Raw genomic sequence first — 16,110 nt, forward strand, 5'->3', positions numbered from 1 at the left:
GGCTTTACATCAAGGAGTATTTCAGGCAGGACTTCACGGAGGGTTCCAATAAGAAATGGTGCACCTAAGTTATTGTCCTTATTGGAACAAGAAGGTTAGCCTGGCCTCTGATTGATACATGGCTAGATTTACCTCGCTGCACCTTCTCTGTGAGTGACTGCAGTGTGATCTAGAAGAATGAGTCCCCTAGACAGGGGAGGGGGGGAAGCAAATGAGTACAAAACAAATCTGGTCTATTTCTTGTTTTGATCCACTCCATCTATCTTTTACATCTTTGGCTGGCAGCAGACGGTGCAGAAGGACTGCATGCCATCCACATCTCATGGCTGCTCGGCAGAAGATGTTACAGTACGACTGCTAGCAGTCCGTATCGCCTGCCCGCTCACCATAAGACGGTTCAATAGGACTGACTGCAGGACTAAAGAGAATGACCTGCTCAAGTCACTCCAAATTTAGTCCCTGCGCCCATGTCTGCCCAGGCGCTCCTGATCGACCTCACAGAGGCGACCAGGAGCACCTCAGACATGACGATGACGGCTACCAGTCGTACTGTACCGTCTGCTGCCACAAGGCAAGGGGTTGCTGCTACTGTGTAGCAATGCCGTACCGCGTCTGCCAGCACCCAGGAGACATAGGGTGACGGTTACCTGAGCGGGCTCCATGCTTGCCGTGGTATGGCGTCTGCACAGGTAACTCAGGAAAAAAGGCGCGAAATGATTGTCTGCCCTTGCTTTCACGGGGGGAGGGAGGGAGCGGGGGGCTGACGATATGTACCCAGAACCACCCGCGACAATGTTTTAGCCCCATCAGGCATTGGGATCTCAACCCAGAATTCCAATGGGCAGCGGAGACTGCGGGAACTGTGGGATAGCTACCCACAGTGCAACGCTCCGGAAGTCGACTCTAGCCTCGGTACTGTGGAAGCGCTCCGCCGAGTTAATGCACTTAATGCACTTAGAGCATTTTCTGTGGGGACACACACACTCGAATATATAAAACCGATTTCTAAAAAACCGACTTCTATAAATTCGACCTAATTTCGTAGTGTAGACATACCCTAAGTAAACACACAGGCCCACCATTGCCAATAATATATCAATTCAAAGGGAGTAGCCCTGTGTGTTTGTGGGTGCGTGTGGGAGAAGAAAAGGGCGAGACTTTTGGACATTGCTGGTTTCATGGAGATGCATGAGGGAGAGAGAGAAAAGAAGGCAGTTTCCCCACTTATTTCAGAAATAAATTTGACCAACTAATTATATGTGTTTTAACAGAGTTCATTTTAAGTCCAGCAGGTTTATTCTTTACCCAGAACTGGGTTATGCTACAAGGGGCTAGTCCAATTCCCACCAAAGTCAATGGAAAAATGCCAGGGGTTCCACTGGATCTAATCCAGTTTCCACTGGAATCTTCATATAACTTCAGTGGGCATTGGATCAGGTCCTTCACAAAGGACACATTCTGTATCTCAAAAATAATAGTCTGCAATTTTGGTCTAGTGTCTAAAACTATATTCAAAGAAAGAGTTTAAATCCCATGAAATTTTCCTTCCTAAATATTGTATTTCCTAGTTCTTTACAGTAATCCATTATATTTTATTTATATATATTTTATGTATCACCTTTTTTACTTTCAGCATTCTTTCTTTCTTTGCAGTCTCAGCAGATAGATCAAGGACTGAATGACCAACCGAGACTGGACTACAGTATCATTTCAGTGGTGACACCTGTCCGGCAGGATTGAGGTAGAGCAGTGTGAAAGTAGTTTGCAATGATACTAGATAAGTAGAGGACAAAAAACAACTAGATAAGATCATGGCGGATACATCCATTATTGGCCATTAGCCAAGATGGTCAGTGATGCAACCCCAGGCTCTGGGTGTTCCTAAGCCTCTGACTACCAGAAGCCGGGACTGGACAACAGCGGATTGATCACTCAATAAATTGCTCTGTTCTGTTAGCTCCTTCTGAAGCCGCTGGCGCTGGCCATTATCAGAAGTCAGGACACTGGGATGGACCATTGATCTGACCCAGTCTGGCCGTTCTTATGTTCTCTATCTTCAGTTTTTTCAGTTTGCCAACTGTGATTATTCTCTTTCCACAATGTATGAAATTCGCCATTGATTACACTTCATTTAAGATTTTAAAACCCTGACTGGGACTTTTAAATGATGTTTGAAAGCCATAAAGCCAGGTAAGGGACATCTCAGAAGCCACTCCAAAGTGATCAATGGACCAGCTGAACTATCAAAACAACTGAAGTCAAGTTTCACTTGAGTGAAAAAGCCATTGTCTCATTGAAAAAAAAATATAATCCCATTTTGTCACCTGATATAGCAGTATGGAGCATGGGCACTGATGTTGCAGTCTTTCACAGTGGATTATGCTTATCCTTCGCCCCTTGTATGTTATTCATTTTGAAGGTTTCGTTTTCTCTGTTAATGCAGTGCAATGAAATTAAATGATACTTTAAAAAACCACTGTACTGTATGCTTACATTTTCTGATCTGTATATTATTTGCAATCTCTCTCTCCCTCATGCATATACGTTTTGCTAAAACTAAACTGCAAATCTGGAACAAATTTCTGCAACCTTAGTCATGTGATAAAGAGACAAAAGGTTTCTGCGCAAATCCATCTCTTCAAAAAAGGTTGCAAAGGTAAGAGGAAAGGTACATACTTAGTCTTACTTCACACTGCTTTCCAATAATAATTAATTATATGGATTTGTCACAAATCCATAGCTATAGACAATACGTCAAGTGTCTGTGATCAGATACCAAACTGATGAGCATGGAATAGATGTTGCCCTTAAATCAAAAGCTGCCCTTGTCATCTGTTGTCCAATGGTGCCTCGATATAAGGTGATGGGCACATAAAAAATGCTCATGACAGGCAGTGGCCAGCAAAACCATGCAAACACAGAACACTGATGATAGACCTCAGGCACCAGAAGCACATTGGCCTTCTACCACTTGAACTAAAAGTTTAAATGACAGTTTAAATTAGCAGTAGTAATTTTCATATTTTACTTTCTATGTATGAGCCATCAGCAGGGGGCAACACAAACTGTTTCACCCAAGTATATCTCTGATGTTCTTATAGCTGAGCACAGTGGTATGCAGAATAGTAGTCAATGAGGGAGAATTATAATCACTGAAGACTGACCTCTGCCATGTGACCAGGGTGTATCCTTTTGATCCCTGTCACATGACTTGGGATCAGAAAATAAAAATTAATTTCTAATTAATTGATTTGTGTCACAATCTGATCCCAAGAACCAGTGGGGAACTCATCCATGTCACTGTCACAGCATCACTTTTCAAACTACCTCTGCACTTTAATTCAAAGGTGAGTATGGGTGTCCTTCTAGGCAGGAATAGCATGACTGCTTGGGGGAATATATTCTCTTTTCAGTGTATGTACATACCTCTCAGCAGCTGCGTAGAAACACACATGTCTTCACTGAGTGGAGGCTATGCTATAATCCTCTGAGTGAATAGGTGAATATTTGACCTGTAAACTAAAGCTAGGTAACCAACTAGACAGTAAGGGGCCATAAACTGTTCAATTTCATGAGCCCAGCTTTCACTAATGTCAACTCTCACGCAGAATGAGGTTTTATACAAACTGATCACTGCAGGTCTGAGTATCCCTCCGTGAACCTGATCTTTCAGCTGAATATTCACATGTCCCAAAGCTGGCTTCTTGCCTTGGCTGCTTTTGGTCTAAGTCAGGGGGTTGCAAGCTTTTCTCTTCCACATCCCCCAGATGAGCCACTTTTTCTCAGCTGGTTCACTCAAGTTCAAACTGGTGACATCTGCACAGAGAATACGGGAGGAAGGAAGGGAGCTGGATTCAGGTGCTGGGATGAAAGAAAATGCACTGTAAGTGCTTGTAATTTCTTGCTGCGAGGAATTGTCAGTCTTTGTTATTTTCATAGGTCCAAGTCTGCCCTTATTTACACCAGTGCAATACTATTAAATAGTTTTAATAGTTACTCTTGAGTTACACTGGTATAACCAAAAGGAGAATCTGGCCCATTGTTTTAGCTCCAGCATCCACTGTAGATAACTTAAACAAAGGGGTCTTGAAAATACAACCAAGGGAAAATTTGTGCAATTTCAGTTCAAGACTGATTTCCAGTCATCCAGCAAATTTCAATGCGTAAGGCTAACACCACATAGGAAATCAAGTCGAACAAATTAAGATGGAAAAAAATATTGATACGAAAAACTCCCCTGTTGAATCATGATGTCTTCAGGTGGTTTTGATAAATATTTGTTCCACCCAGAAGAGATAAGCTGACATGGGGGAAAAGGTGCCTATCACCACCTCAAAAACCAACAAACTGTACCATGCCCGCCTTTGCATTCTTTCGTTTTTGCCTAAGCAGGACTTTATGTAAGGGCTGGAAAACAGGCTGTTTCTGGATTCCTGAACTGGCCAGGCCTGAATGAAAATTGCTACTACAGCCATGTGGTGAACAGAAGATCCCTTTTGTAAAGGATTTCTATATTTGGTTTCATTCCAAACCAGAAAAAAAAAAAAAAAAAGAGAGAAGATTTCAAAATTCTCTGTGAAGGAAAATTCCAAATCAGTTTTCACTTCAGGCCATTCAAAATGTTTCATTTTGACAGAACTGAAATGTTTTCTTTTGATTTCAAGTTTTTACAATGTTATGTTATATATATTGCATTTTAATATATAATACAAATAGTAAAGTAATTCTAAATGAAAAGTAATTTCAAAATGAAGAATTGAAATGTTTCATTCCCATAATGTTGAAATGGGATGTTTCAACATTGTTGGAGCTTATTTTAAATTTTTTAAAATTAAATTTGGCAAAATGGACCCAATTTCACAAAGCATTTTGATTTTGACTGAACCACACGTTTCAACGGAATATGGTTTCATCAGAGTTTTCCATGTTAGCGCTAGTTGCTTCATTTTGATCACATAATACATAACCATATTGGTAATATCTTGATATTGGATCATGATGTGATAACATTTGCCTACAAGAGCCTTTGTCCTGGGGTTTCATTCCCCAAGAGCAGGGGCAGGTTCAGGTTCAGGGTTCTACAAATCGTGTAGTTAGAAAACAAATTACTTGGGTTAGTCCAGCCCTAATTTCACTATTTCTAGTTCTGATCCTGCTTGAAAGGATGTGGAAAGATGCATGAAAAAGCAGATATATATGTATAAAATAAAGGCTGTCTTTGGGCCTCAGAAATAGAATCTAATTAACTTTTGGTTAAAGTTGGTTCTTAACAATATGAGTTTCCCTGTTGTCAGATAACCTTTAAGAGTCTGTATATAGACAGAAAATGTTCTGAGCAAAAGCTTTAAAGATAATATTACAGGAAACAATCTGGCACTGGCCAAGGAATGGGATCTTGTACAGTTGGATCTTTTCCTTCTCTGATTTCTACCATTCTAATTAGTTTCCATAATTTTTTCTTACAATCAATAACTCCAGCCGTACAAGTTTGCCAAACAGACTATATAAACAGTGAAAAGCTGATGGGGGATTTGTAGATTCAGACTTCCAAGTGTGACACACTATCTGTGATGGCCAAAATGGCTTTGGTTATTGGACTCTTGGACTAAGGAACTTTCCAAGTTGTTGCTAATGATACCACAGAGAGTAGCTAAATGGCATTACGTAGTTCAGTTTCCTTGATCCCTTTCTCATGACCACTACCCAATTTATTAATGGTCCAGAAAAAAAGAGAGGATTTGATTACATGAACAATGTACTGTTCTGTGTGTTTTGGATTCCATTGATGGCACACATATGCTGCTCCATTTGCCATCTGCAACTCAGATAGATTAGAAGAACTGTAGATCATTCAACTCAGCAGTCTATTGGCCTGAGTGGTCTCTACTTTATACCTTGTGCTAAATGTAGAATTTTACACCTCCTCTGTCTTCACTTAGCACAAGTGTAAATGACAACTCAGGATGCAAGACAACAGATAATGTTGCACTATCCCTTTACATGGTCATAATGGTTCAAAGTAGCCTTAGTGTAAATGAGAATCAGGCCTGATGCTTCTAAATACAATTGGCTGCTTTAAATTGTCATAACTGCATTAAGGTTAAGGAAGCAAAAAGATTTGCACCACGGGAAGATCTGACCCAGTTGCTTGAATTCTTAGTTTCACAAAGGCCTCTTGATATCACTCTGGCAATGTAAAGTGGGTGTGAAGTAGAGCTGGTTGGAAAATGATAATTTTTTAGAGAGTGTTTTAGTGAAAAATTTATCTTTAATTTCAACTATTCCTAGAGCATCTCATAATTTTGTGGGGTCTGACTAATTTTTGAATGCTTGAGGCTGGCAATCTGGTATACTTTATCAATATTGTGAATTATGGATATAAGATATCTGGGGTGAGGCCTTTGACATATGGGCAAAATTTGTCACTGGGAATCTTGTTTGACTTTCTGGATTAATCATCTAGGTTTAATTAAGCATTGTTAAAGGAAATGTACCGTGTGTAACTTCTGCATAACAGAAAGTTATGATAAAATATATTGAATTTAACATTACAAATGGTCTCTTATCTGCTACATGAGATTGACACTATCAGTTTGGTGCCAAATTGCTTGTTAGAGCAATTACATAAGGAAACAGTGTGCAATGTCATAAATAAATGGATACATGCCAATAAAATAAGTTTATTTCAGTATTTAACCTTCCCGTATCTAACTTTGGAAACTGGTGTATAAAAAATTGAAGGGTTTGTTTCATTTAGCCCAGCAGATCTTGAATCTCCTCTGCCATCAAAATGAGGTTCACTTTGAGTACATTTACTACTTTCTTCTTATACAACAGGAATGTTGCACAGGGTTGGGGTGTGACCATACACACGCAGAACTACTGCTAATTTCATTAAAAGTTTTAGAAATTTTACTTTCAGCAGAGATTTCACTCCATAAGGAAATGAACCCATCTATGCATTAATCTCTAGAATTTTAATGGAAATAGGAGAGAATTTTTAACCCAGACTTAAATGCATGTTTTATTGTCTACAGAGTAGCCAATCCTCATTTACAATACCTAAGTGTAAATCAGAAGTGATTCCATGAAATTCGAGGGGGTTACAACACTGGTGTATGATCACAGAAGTGAGGGGAGAATCTGACCCATAGAATCATGAAATGTAAGAATCTGGATATATGACTGGAAAGCAAAACTGTATTTAAATTCATCCTAGTTTGTTGAGGAATTAATTCTAAGAAGTTACTGAGCCAGGTTCAGCCCTTACTCGTGAGAAATTCTTACGGAAGTCAGTGGGAGTCAACATCTGAGGAAAAACTTCAAAATTTGTCTCTAAGACAATAATTATGTCTTGAAATGACATAATGTAAAAATTATTAAATCTTACAACAATATATATTGGCTCTGACTTTGACTAAATAATTCAGGGAAGTTTGAATAATATTTAGCCTCTGAATCATTGAAATAATTATGCGTGCATTTAGAACAGAATAACGAAAGCATTTAGCAATATTGTTTTCTGCACTAAATAAGACTGTGTCAGCCCTTCCATTATTTATTTCTGTATTCAGGGGTATATAACTCAATTGTTAACATTTTCTTTGGACTGAAACAAAGAAGTGCTACTAATATACTAGTTTCAGGGTTTGTTTATGTTGTGTCTGTCTCAACTTGAAAATTAATCTCTGATGTGAACTCCTAAATTATGTCCTCTATAAATATGCAATCACTTCCAGCAAAGCATAGTCAGTCTGAATTTTGGTTCAGTTTGACTATTCAATATGGGGAAGGAATTAAGGAGAATTCCCTTGCCCTCTGTGATCCACACGTGGAAGGGGTTAAGGAGACATAAAAGCTCACCAGAAATGCACTTGGAGAAGCACAGAGATGCTACCAAGATCCCTCGGGGCATGCATCACCCTAAAGGGAGTGGAGAGGGGTGGTTATGTATCTCTGCACTGTTCTCAGCACATGATCTAACTCTTTATGAATACACATATAATGTAATGTTATTGCTCTGGTCAATATTCAAAATAAAAACATTAGGAGAAAAATCAACTCTCTTTTAAGGAATGGAATATTCCATCCAAAGGGTTCACCTCCTATCCAAGAGTTTTTCAGCTTGTCTCCCACATCCTGGACATTCCACTATTTTAAATATACTTTTTTTGTAGGTTTTTAATACTCTCACAGTTCAGGGCAACTGCACATATATTCCCTTTCCATGGTCCAGCAAGGACAACCACTCTATGCTCTCAGCTGGTCAGCTGTCACCTCCCTTGGGCAGAGACCTACATCTCTCTCCCTCCTGACCAGAGTTTTTCCAGGCTGCACAGTTCCCTGTTTACACTGTGATATTCGCAGCAAGTCAAACTATCCAAAAAGGCCAGTGTCTATGCTTTGCTTTCTCTTTGAAGGCTATGAATGGCTCTGATTGCCTGCACTAACAAGTCAACACACAGCAAGTATATTTATTCTTAACGTGAAAGTGTTATCGAGAAAACATATTAAAAACAATGAAATAACCTACATGCCTGTTAACAAATTTACCAGAGCTCACCCCCCAACTCCATCAAAGGCTCTGACAGGAGTCAGTCCTTCAAACCCCACCTTCTTCTGTGGTTACAAATTCATAGCAGCCTTAGCTTAGAACCAGAACAACCATGAATACTTCAGTTTTTCCTTTAGACAGCTTGGCCCTTTGATCTTGGCCTCAGGTGATCAGCAGACAAAGGCTCAGGGTGGAGCTTCAAAAGGCTGGGTTTTTGCATAACTGAGGGTGGGGAATTTGCATTCACCTCCAGCTAGATATTTATAAGGAAATACCCTTCACATCTGCTGTCCCAAAAGACCCTTCTTGTTTGCCATATTGTTCAATATAGTCCTTTGACTATCCAGGCCCACAATAATACATAACCTTTCCATTTGATACAATGGACTCCAAATATACTTGAACTTAATTCAGCAAGGTTTTTCAAGGATATTGCTGGAAATTGCCAAATCTGTCACAAATACTATGAGCCAAATGTTGCTCTTCTCACATAGGCAAAGCATCCTGCCCAGGCTAATAGGAATTTGCATCAGAAATGGTAACAGATTTACCCATACGATTATTTCAGCATGTTTGAATAATCTTCCAATAGATTACAGGTTAGGATCCAGTCCAGCAAAGCACTTAAGTATGTGCTTAAATTTAAGCATATGCCTAAGCCTATTCTTAGACAACAAAGAACTTTTAGAACATGTTTTATCAAGGCAAGCACTTACATTGTTATGCTTCCAATGTTAATTTCAGATTGTGATTGCTGCTCTGCTCAGAGTCTTCCTAGCTCCAATTTTTGCTAATGATGTAAGTATAATGATCAACTCTTATCAAAATGTTTCTTTTGGGCTGTATGAGTTTTCATATCTGAAAAATAAATTTCTGAAAAGGAATCTAAGATTTCCTTAGTGCATTAAACTGACATAGCACAAGATTGTGTTTGCGTGCTAAAGAAAATATTTAGTTTGTTTACTTACTGAGGGGGAAAACTCAATTATTGGCAGTTTAGGAAACATCAAATTATATTTTGATACTAGTATAAATATTATGAAATCATTGTGTGGCGTGGTGGGATAATGATAGCATTGAGGATTTGATCACAGAAACACAGTACAATGATATCAACTAATGTCTGTTTGCAGATTAATAAAGGCGAGAGCTGGATGGGAAATGCATTTTTTTTTCATGAAATCTGTTAGATTGCTATTGTAGGCAAGCTTATCGTATCATCCCCTCCATAAATGTATCAAGATCACTCTTGAAATGAGTTAGGTTTTTTGTCCCCACTACTAGTCTTGGAAGACCGTTTCAGAACTTCACTCCTCTGATGGTTAGAAACTTTTTTCTAATTTCAAGCCTAAAATTGTTGATGGCCAACTTATTTCTATTTGTTCTTGTGTCAACATTGGCTCTTAACTTAAATGACTCCTCTCCCTTCCTGGTATTTATCCCCCAAATGTATTTATAGCATAATCATATTCCCCTCAGCCTTTGTTTGGTTAGACTAAACAAGCCAAGATCCATAAGTCTCCGCTTGTAAGGTAGGTTCTCCATTCCTCTGATCATGCTTGTAGCCCTTCTCTGCACCTGTTCCAGTTTGAATTAATCTTTCTTAAACATGGGAGACCAAAACTACACACAGTACTCCAGATGAGGTCTCACCAGTGACTTGTATAATGGTAATTCCTTATCTCTACTGGAAATACCTCACCTGATGCAGCCCAGGATTGCATTGGCCTTTTTCACAGCTACGTTACATTGGTAGTTCAGTCACCCTGTGATTGATCATACACCCAGGTCTTTCTTTTCCTCTGTTACTTCCAACTGATGTGTCCCCAGCTTATAGCAAACATTTTTGTAGTTAATCCCTAAATGCATGACTTTGCACTTTGCTCTATTAAATTTCATCCCATTTCTATTACTCCAATTTTCAAGGTCACCCAAATCTTCTTGCATGATATTCTGGTCCTCCTCCATATTGGCAATACCTCCCAGCTTTGTGTCGTCTGCACATTTTATTAGCACACTCCCGCTTTTTATGCCAATGTCATTCATTAAAATATTAAATAAGATTGATCCCAAGACTGATCCTTGAGGAACTCCACTAGTAACCTCCCTCCTGCCTGACAGTTCACCTTTCAGCATGACCTACTGTAGTCTCCCCTTTAACCAGTTTCTTACCCACCATTTGATTCTTCTTTTAATCCCCATCTTCTCCAATTTAACTAATAATTTCCCACGTGGAACTGTATCAATCAAATGCTATACTGAAGTCCAAGCAGATTAGATCTACTGCATTTCCTTAACTAGAAAATTGGGTATCTTCTCAAAGAAAGAGATAAGGTTGGTCTAGTATGATCTACCTTTTCCAATTCCATGCTGTATTTTATCCCAATTACCATTTAACTCTATGTCCTTAACTGCTTTCTCTTTCAAAATTTGTCCTCACACCTGGCATACAATTGAAGACAAACTAATGGGCCTGTAGTTTCCCAGATCACTTTCCCCCTCCCCATTCATACTGTATTTGCAATTCTGCAATCACAGGGTATGACCCCTGTGTTTACAAATTAGCTCTGAGTTACTACAGATAATTCTTTCCCAAGTATTTGACTGGTGGCACTTGCTCATATGCTCAGGGTCTAACTGATTGCTATATCTGGGGTTGTGGAGGAATTTTTCTTCAGGTCAGATTGGCAGAGACCCTGGCGGGGGAGGGAGGTGCCTTCCTCTGCAACATGAGGCATGGGTCACTTGCTGGTTTGAACTAGAGTAAATGGTAAATTCTTTGTAACTTGAAGTCTTTAAATCAAGATTTGAGGACTTCAGTAACTAGAGGTTATGGGTCTATTACTGGAGTGGGTGGGTGAGGTTCTGTTGCTTGTGATCTGCAGGAGGTCAGACTAGAGGATCATGATGGCCCCTTCTGGCCTTACAGTCTGTGAGTCCATGAGTCTAAGAACCTTTATGCTTTGGTTCAGATAGTTTTAGAAGCATCCCAGCCACTTCCCAAAGTCTCTCTGTTATAGCCCTTTAATGTGATTTTAAGGCCAATGATTTTCCATAGCATTGGTTATGGAAATGGATTTATAGAACTGAGCTTTAGAAATCTAAACACATAAATGCTTGTCTTCAAAAAAACCCCACAAAAACAGAATGTGAATGAAAACAATCAGGGAAACAATGGCAGAAACTCCCACCAGACTGTGAGCATCAATAACGATAAGCACGTGGCCAACATTGACTCAAACAACGGCTGGAACTCATGGAACTCCGTCTGGGACTACGGCAATGTAAGTGGCAAACATGCATTTTTGGAGACTCCTTGAGCCAATAGCTCTGTGCATTCTGCTCCAGTGGATTGGGGCATCAGTCACTAGTAAGTAACTGCACTGAAAACAATGGAGTTATGCCGTGTAAATAAGACTCCAATGAGCCTGATTTGCTTCTCACCACCTGTGTTACACTGATGTCATAGGAACTATTTTTGATTTATGCCTGTATAAGGGAGAGAAGAAACAGGCTTGAAAAAAGAATTATTTTAGTTTACATTAAAATTCAAAACTGGTAGAGTAGTTCTCACTGAAGCCAAGGAAAGTATGAGCAAGACCAGTTAGGTGCAAACTTTCAAACATACACTTCTCTTGCAATCTAAATCTGAATCCAGATCTTCCATGGCAAAAGAATCAAGCATATGAGGAAAAGATTTTCAAAAGTGCCTGGGAGTGCCAATGGAACTTTTACTCCTAAATCCTTCTGGGGCTCTGAAAATGTCCTGGGTAACCTTTTTACTACTTCTGGTGCACTATGTGCTGCATCAGCATTATCAATTGAGCACCCATTCACATGCCTGAAACAGCAGAGCGGACCAATCATATAGCAGCACTGAAATGCTCATTTGCTTCATCCATGATAAAAATGCCCCCGTCATCATGATACTATCCCTTAACAAATAAAATTCAGAAACACCATTTGCTTGCACTATAGCAAGTCTCTACACTACACATTTCTCAATACTACTTCGTCTATTTTTTGAGCCCCAAGTTCCATTGCTTATTTCATTTGTGACCAAAGAGTGGAGCTGCTTTGAAACAAAATGCCACTCTCTCTGTAATTTTATTTTGCAGGGTTTCATTTCAACCAGGATACTTTCAAAGAAAGCCTGCATCATTGCTAAAATTAACGAAAAAGTTATGCCTGATGTTGTAGAGCTTCCCCAGCTGATTAAAGAAAAGATGGTAAGAAGGAGGGGAAAGGTGGGGATGATTGGTGGGGGGTGGGGCTAGGGAGTTTGCTTGTGAAAATGCATCATCTTAAAATGGTAGAAAAAGGCAAAGGCTGCTGTAGCAAAAGGCACGTTTCTCGCCATGCATGGTTTACTTCAAGCCTTTATTATGGAGCCTTATAGCCTCATTCTTTGTTGCCTTGCACCTTCTGCCGTCATTTACAACAGAACAAAGCGGGTGTAAAATGCTACTAAACGGATCTGGTAGTGTTTTATACTCATTTTGCACCTCTTAGCAGTCCACTGGTGAAAGTGACTGCCCAGGGTGTGGGTTAATGGTGAACTGGACCCCTAGTTTGCATGAGTAGTGATGAAAGAAAAAGGTTTTTAGATGGCAGTGGAAATATTGGCAGCATTTCACTGTTCCAGTGACTCTTTCCAGGGCACTTTTGGGGTCTTCAGCCCTTAGCCCTTCTTAGTTTCTCCACTTGTGCCCTACGGGAGAGCTAAGCAATGGAGTTGACTCTCAGCTTGCTCCTGATATGTTAGGCTGTACCCACATTGTCACAAGCTGTGCACTCTTAGGAATTTCACAAAGAGGATCATGATTTTATTAAATGCTGTTATTCTGGGTTTGCTTACTGAATATTTAGAAGGCCGGCTCTCGAGGGCCTCCCCCAGTGGAACTGCGATTCACCGTCTCAGAAACCAGAGTCAGTGACTTGGCCCTGTATGGGAAGTCTGTTGAAGCTATGTGCAGAGGAATTCCAACCTATGTTGCTCGCGAAGCTCGTGAGTACAGATTTAACTAACATTTCATGTCGCAAAACCACCCAGGGTATTTACAATATGAAACATGGCAAGTGTGTCACTTTCCTAAGTGGAAAAGAGCCAGAAGCAACCTGGGGTGTTTCAGGAAGGCATCAGGATCTGAACCCAGCTCTGGATCTGAATTTTGCAGGCAATCTCTATAAGGGGCTGAACCCGAAGTCCAGATCCCACCATACCTGGATTTTATGGGGTTCAAAATACAGAAAAGAATTTTGCAGCTCAGGCTCTCATCTAAAATTTTAAATGAATACTCACATATCTTTCTTTCCACTCCCCAAAGTGATGGAGAAATGCAAGGATTTCTTTATTCCCTCACCATCCTTGCAATCTCCTTACAGAGCAGGTTTAGAGGCTGTTAGAGCTGCATGTAACTTGTCCACTCTCCACTCTATTCCCTCATCTTGTAATATATCACCCAAATCAATTTTGTCTGCTCTCAAGCATTGCAACTGCCTTCCAATTAATTGGACTCTTAAATGAGGTTTGATAGCCTCGAAATCTTTCTCTATAAAACAGAATGCTAAAAATCTGAGGAAGAATGTATTTGAGAGCACTAAATGCCTCATTCCACTTCAGTGGCGAGCAGGGTCATTTTGATTAAGGATAAAGGAAGTTTTCATAGAAATTTAAAGTATTTAAGCTCTGTAAAAATAATATGAAATCGTGTAATGTTAGGATATTGCTTATTTCATAGCACTTGTATGGCCAAATTATTGTGATAAACTTCCTTTATTGTTTGAAACAATGGCGGGGGGGGGGGGAAATGGAGCTGTCTGTGGAAATTGCTAATGCATTCATTTTTCCACCACTGGCTTTTCCTTCTTTGTGCTGAATATTGCTCCAATAAATGATAAAGACTGACTCATGTTTAAAGTTTGGAGAAATAAGAAAAATCATCACATTAAAGTAAAAAACTACTTTTTCCCTGATAAACAAAGACTAGAGCAACACAGCTGCACTGAAACAAATTGCTTAAAGAAATTGTTTGCTTAAATCTGAGGTTTTTTTAGGTGGCATAATTGCCTTTGTTTTCTCTTCTGCAAATCATGGCCTAATTGTAGATGGGAAAGAAATTGGTCTTTTTATTTTGATGAAGCTAGGTCATGCTAGCTTAGGTCATGTATGTAAATAGGACTGAGGATAAAGGCTTATATGCCATTTAAATTCCATTTCAGACCTTTTTAATAATTTAAGTCAGACTTAAGAGATGAGTGGAACTCATGCTGGCTCTCTCCACAAGGGTGAACTTCACCTGGATTTGTGCGGACCTAGATGGTTCAGAGGACAATCTTATGGCAGAAGTATCTCCTTTTTGATTTTCAGCAAAGTACGTTGAGATGCCACGGTATTGCTTTGAAAATCTCATAGTCTCCCTATTCAGTTGTGGATTTTTTGATGGTTTTTTTTTTTTTTTTTACTATTTATTGGAATACTCAGTAGTTGTCAGTTTTTTATAATGTAGAAACCCAGCGTGACTTTAAGACTGGTACTAAACGAATAATGATTCTTTTTCAGAGTTACTGGGCCCTATTACCCACTTTGTTACTCCCATTTTGCACTGGTGTGATTGCACTGATTTCAGGGCAGCCATATTGAACTGAAATTGAACCAACCCAATGTTGAATCTGGCCCATTATTTCCTTTTGAGTTGAATCTTTGCTACTTATAGTTAGCAAGATTTTAAAGATGACTAATCAGTACTGAAAAATAAAATGGAAAAAAATAGAAGAAACGTCAGGGCATGGAGGGATAAACCATTCTCTGTTGATTGCTGACATCACAGTCACACAGATATGCCAATACGGGCAATGTAAATATCTAAGATAGACGAATAGATATCCAAGTAGTAATGTCCAAGTGGTCCTGAAACTGAACCAAAGCCCATGGAAATAATGTTTTCATCAACTTCAATGAACTTTGGATCATGCTTCAGTATATTAAAATTCTGTTTGCATCAAAGGAGTATTTTTTCTGATTATAGTAACTCATTTTCATACAAAAGAATTAACTGTAGGGCACGTGGAATTTTAATGCTCTTACTCACAAATTAATAATCCACTCATTCCCACATCATGCTCGTGCATTGCGGGCTTTTATTAGATGGCATAGACCTTGTATGGTTTGGATTGAATGGGAAATGGTTTGGAGTGTTCTTTGCAGGAGAATTATTCAGGACGGTAATGAATGGATGACTGTGATAACATCCTTAGCCATCACCGGATATTAATTTTTGTTTTTCTTTTTCCCTTAGGAGACAACTTTTTCTTTTATTCTGGACAATGTTTCAAGACTAATATAATGGACGTGATGACATTTAACTATTGCGGTGAAACTGCATCTTTCAAATAAAATTGCTGCTGATAGAATCCAGCTAGCGATGCCCTCACTGATTAGACAAATAATAATTTTGTTGCTGTTCTTTTCATGATCGTGTTATCAGATATGTGTTTTCCTCTCCTCCATATGTTTTCTGTGTAGAAGAAATCTAGGCTGTTACAATATCTGTCAA

General features: G+C 39.3%; 1 protein-coding gene across 1 annotated transcript; it reads left to right on the forward strand.

Annotated features, from left to right (window-relative positions):
* Positions 1-11,667: 11,667 nt before the first annotated feature.
* On the forward strand, positions 11,668-16,106 carry LOC142070140 (gastrokine-1-like). Its single transcript, XM_075123379.1, has 4 exons — positions 11,668-11,838; positions 12,673-12,783; positions 13,424-13,562; positions 15,853-16,106. Exons 1-4 carry the CDS (start codon positions 11,668-11,670, stop codon positions 15,948-15,950), a joined length of 519 nt encoding a protein of 172 aa, XP_074979480.1. The 3' UTR covers positions 15,951-16,106.
* Positions 16,107-16,110: the final 4 nt, after the last annotated feature.

The sequence above is a fragment of the Caretta caretta genome, chromosome 26 (assembly GCF_965140235.1).
Source record: "Caretta caretta isolate rCarCar2 chromosome 26, rCarCar1.hap1, whole genome shotgun sequence".
Classification (NCBI taxonomy): Eukaryota; Metazoa; Chordata; order Testudines; family Cheloniidae; genus Caretta; species Caretta caretta.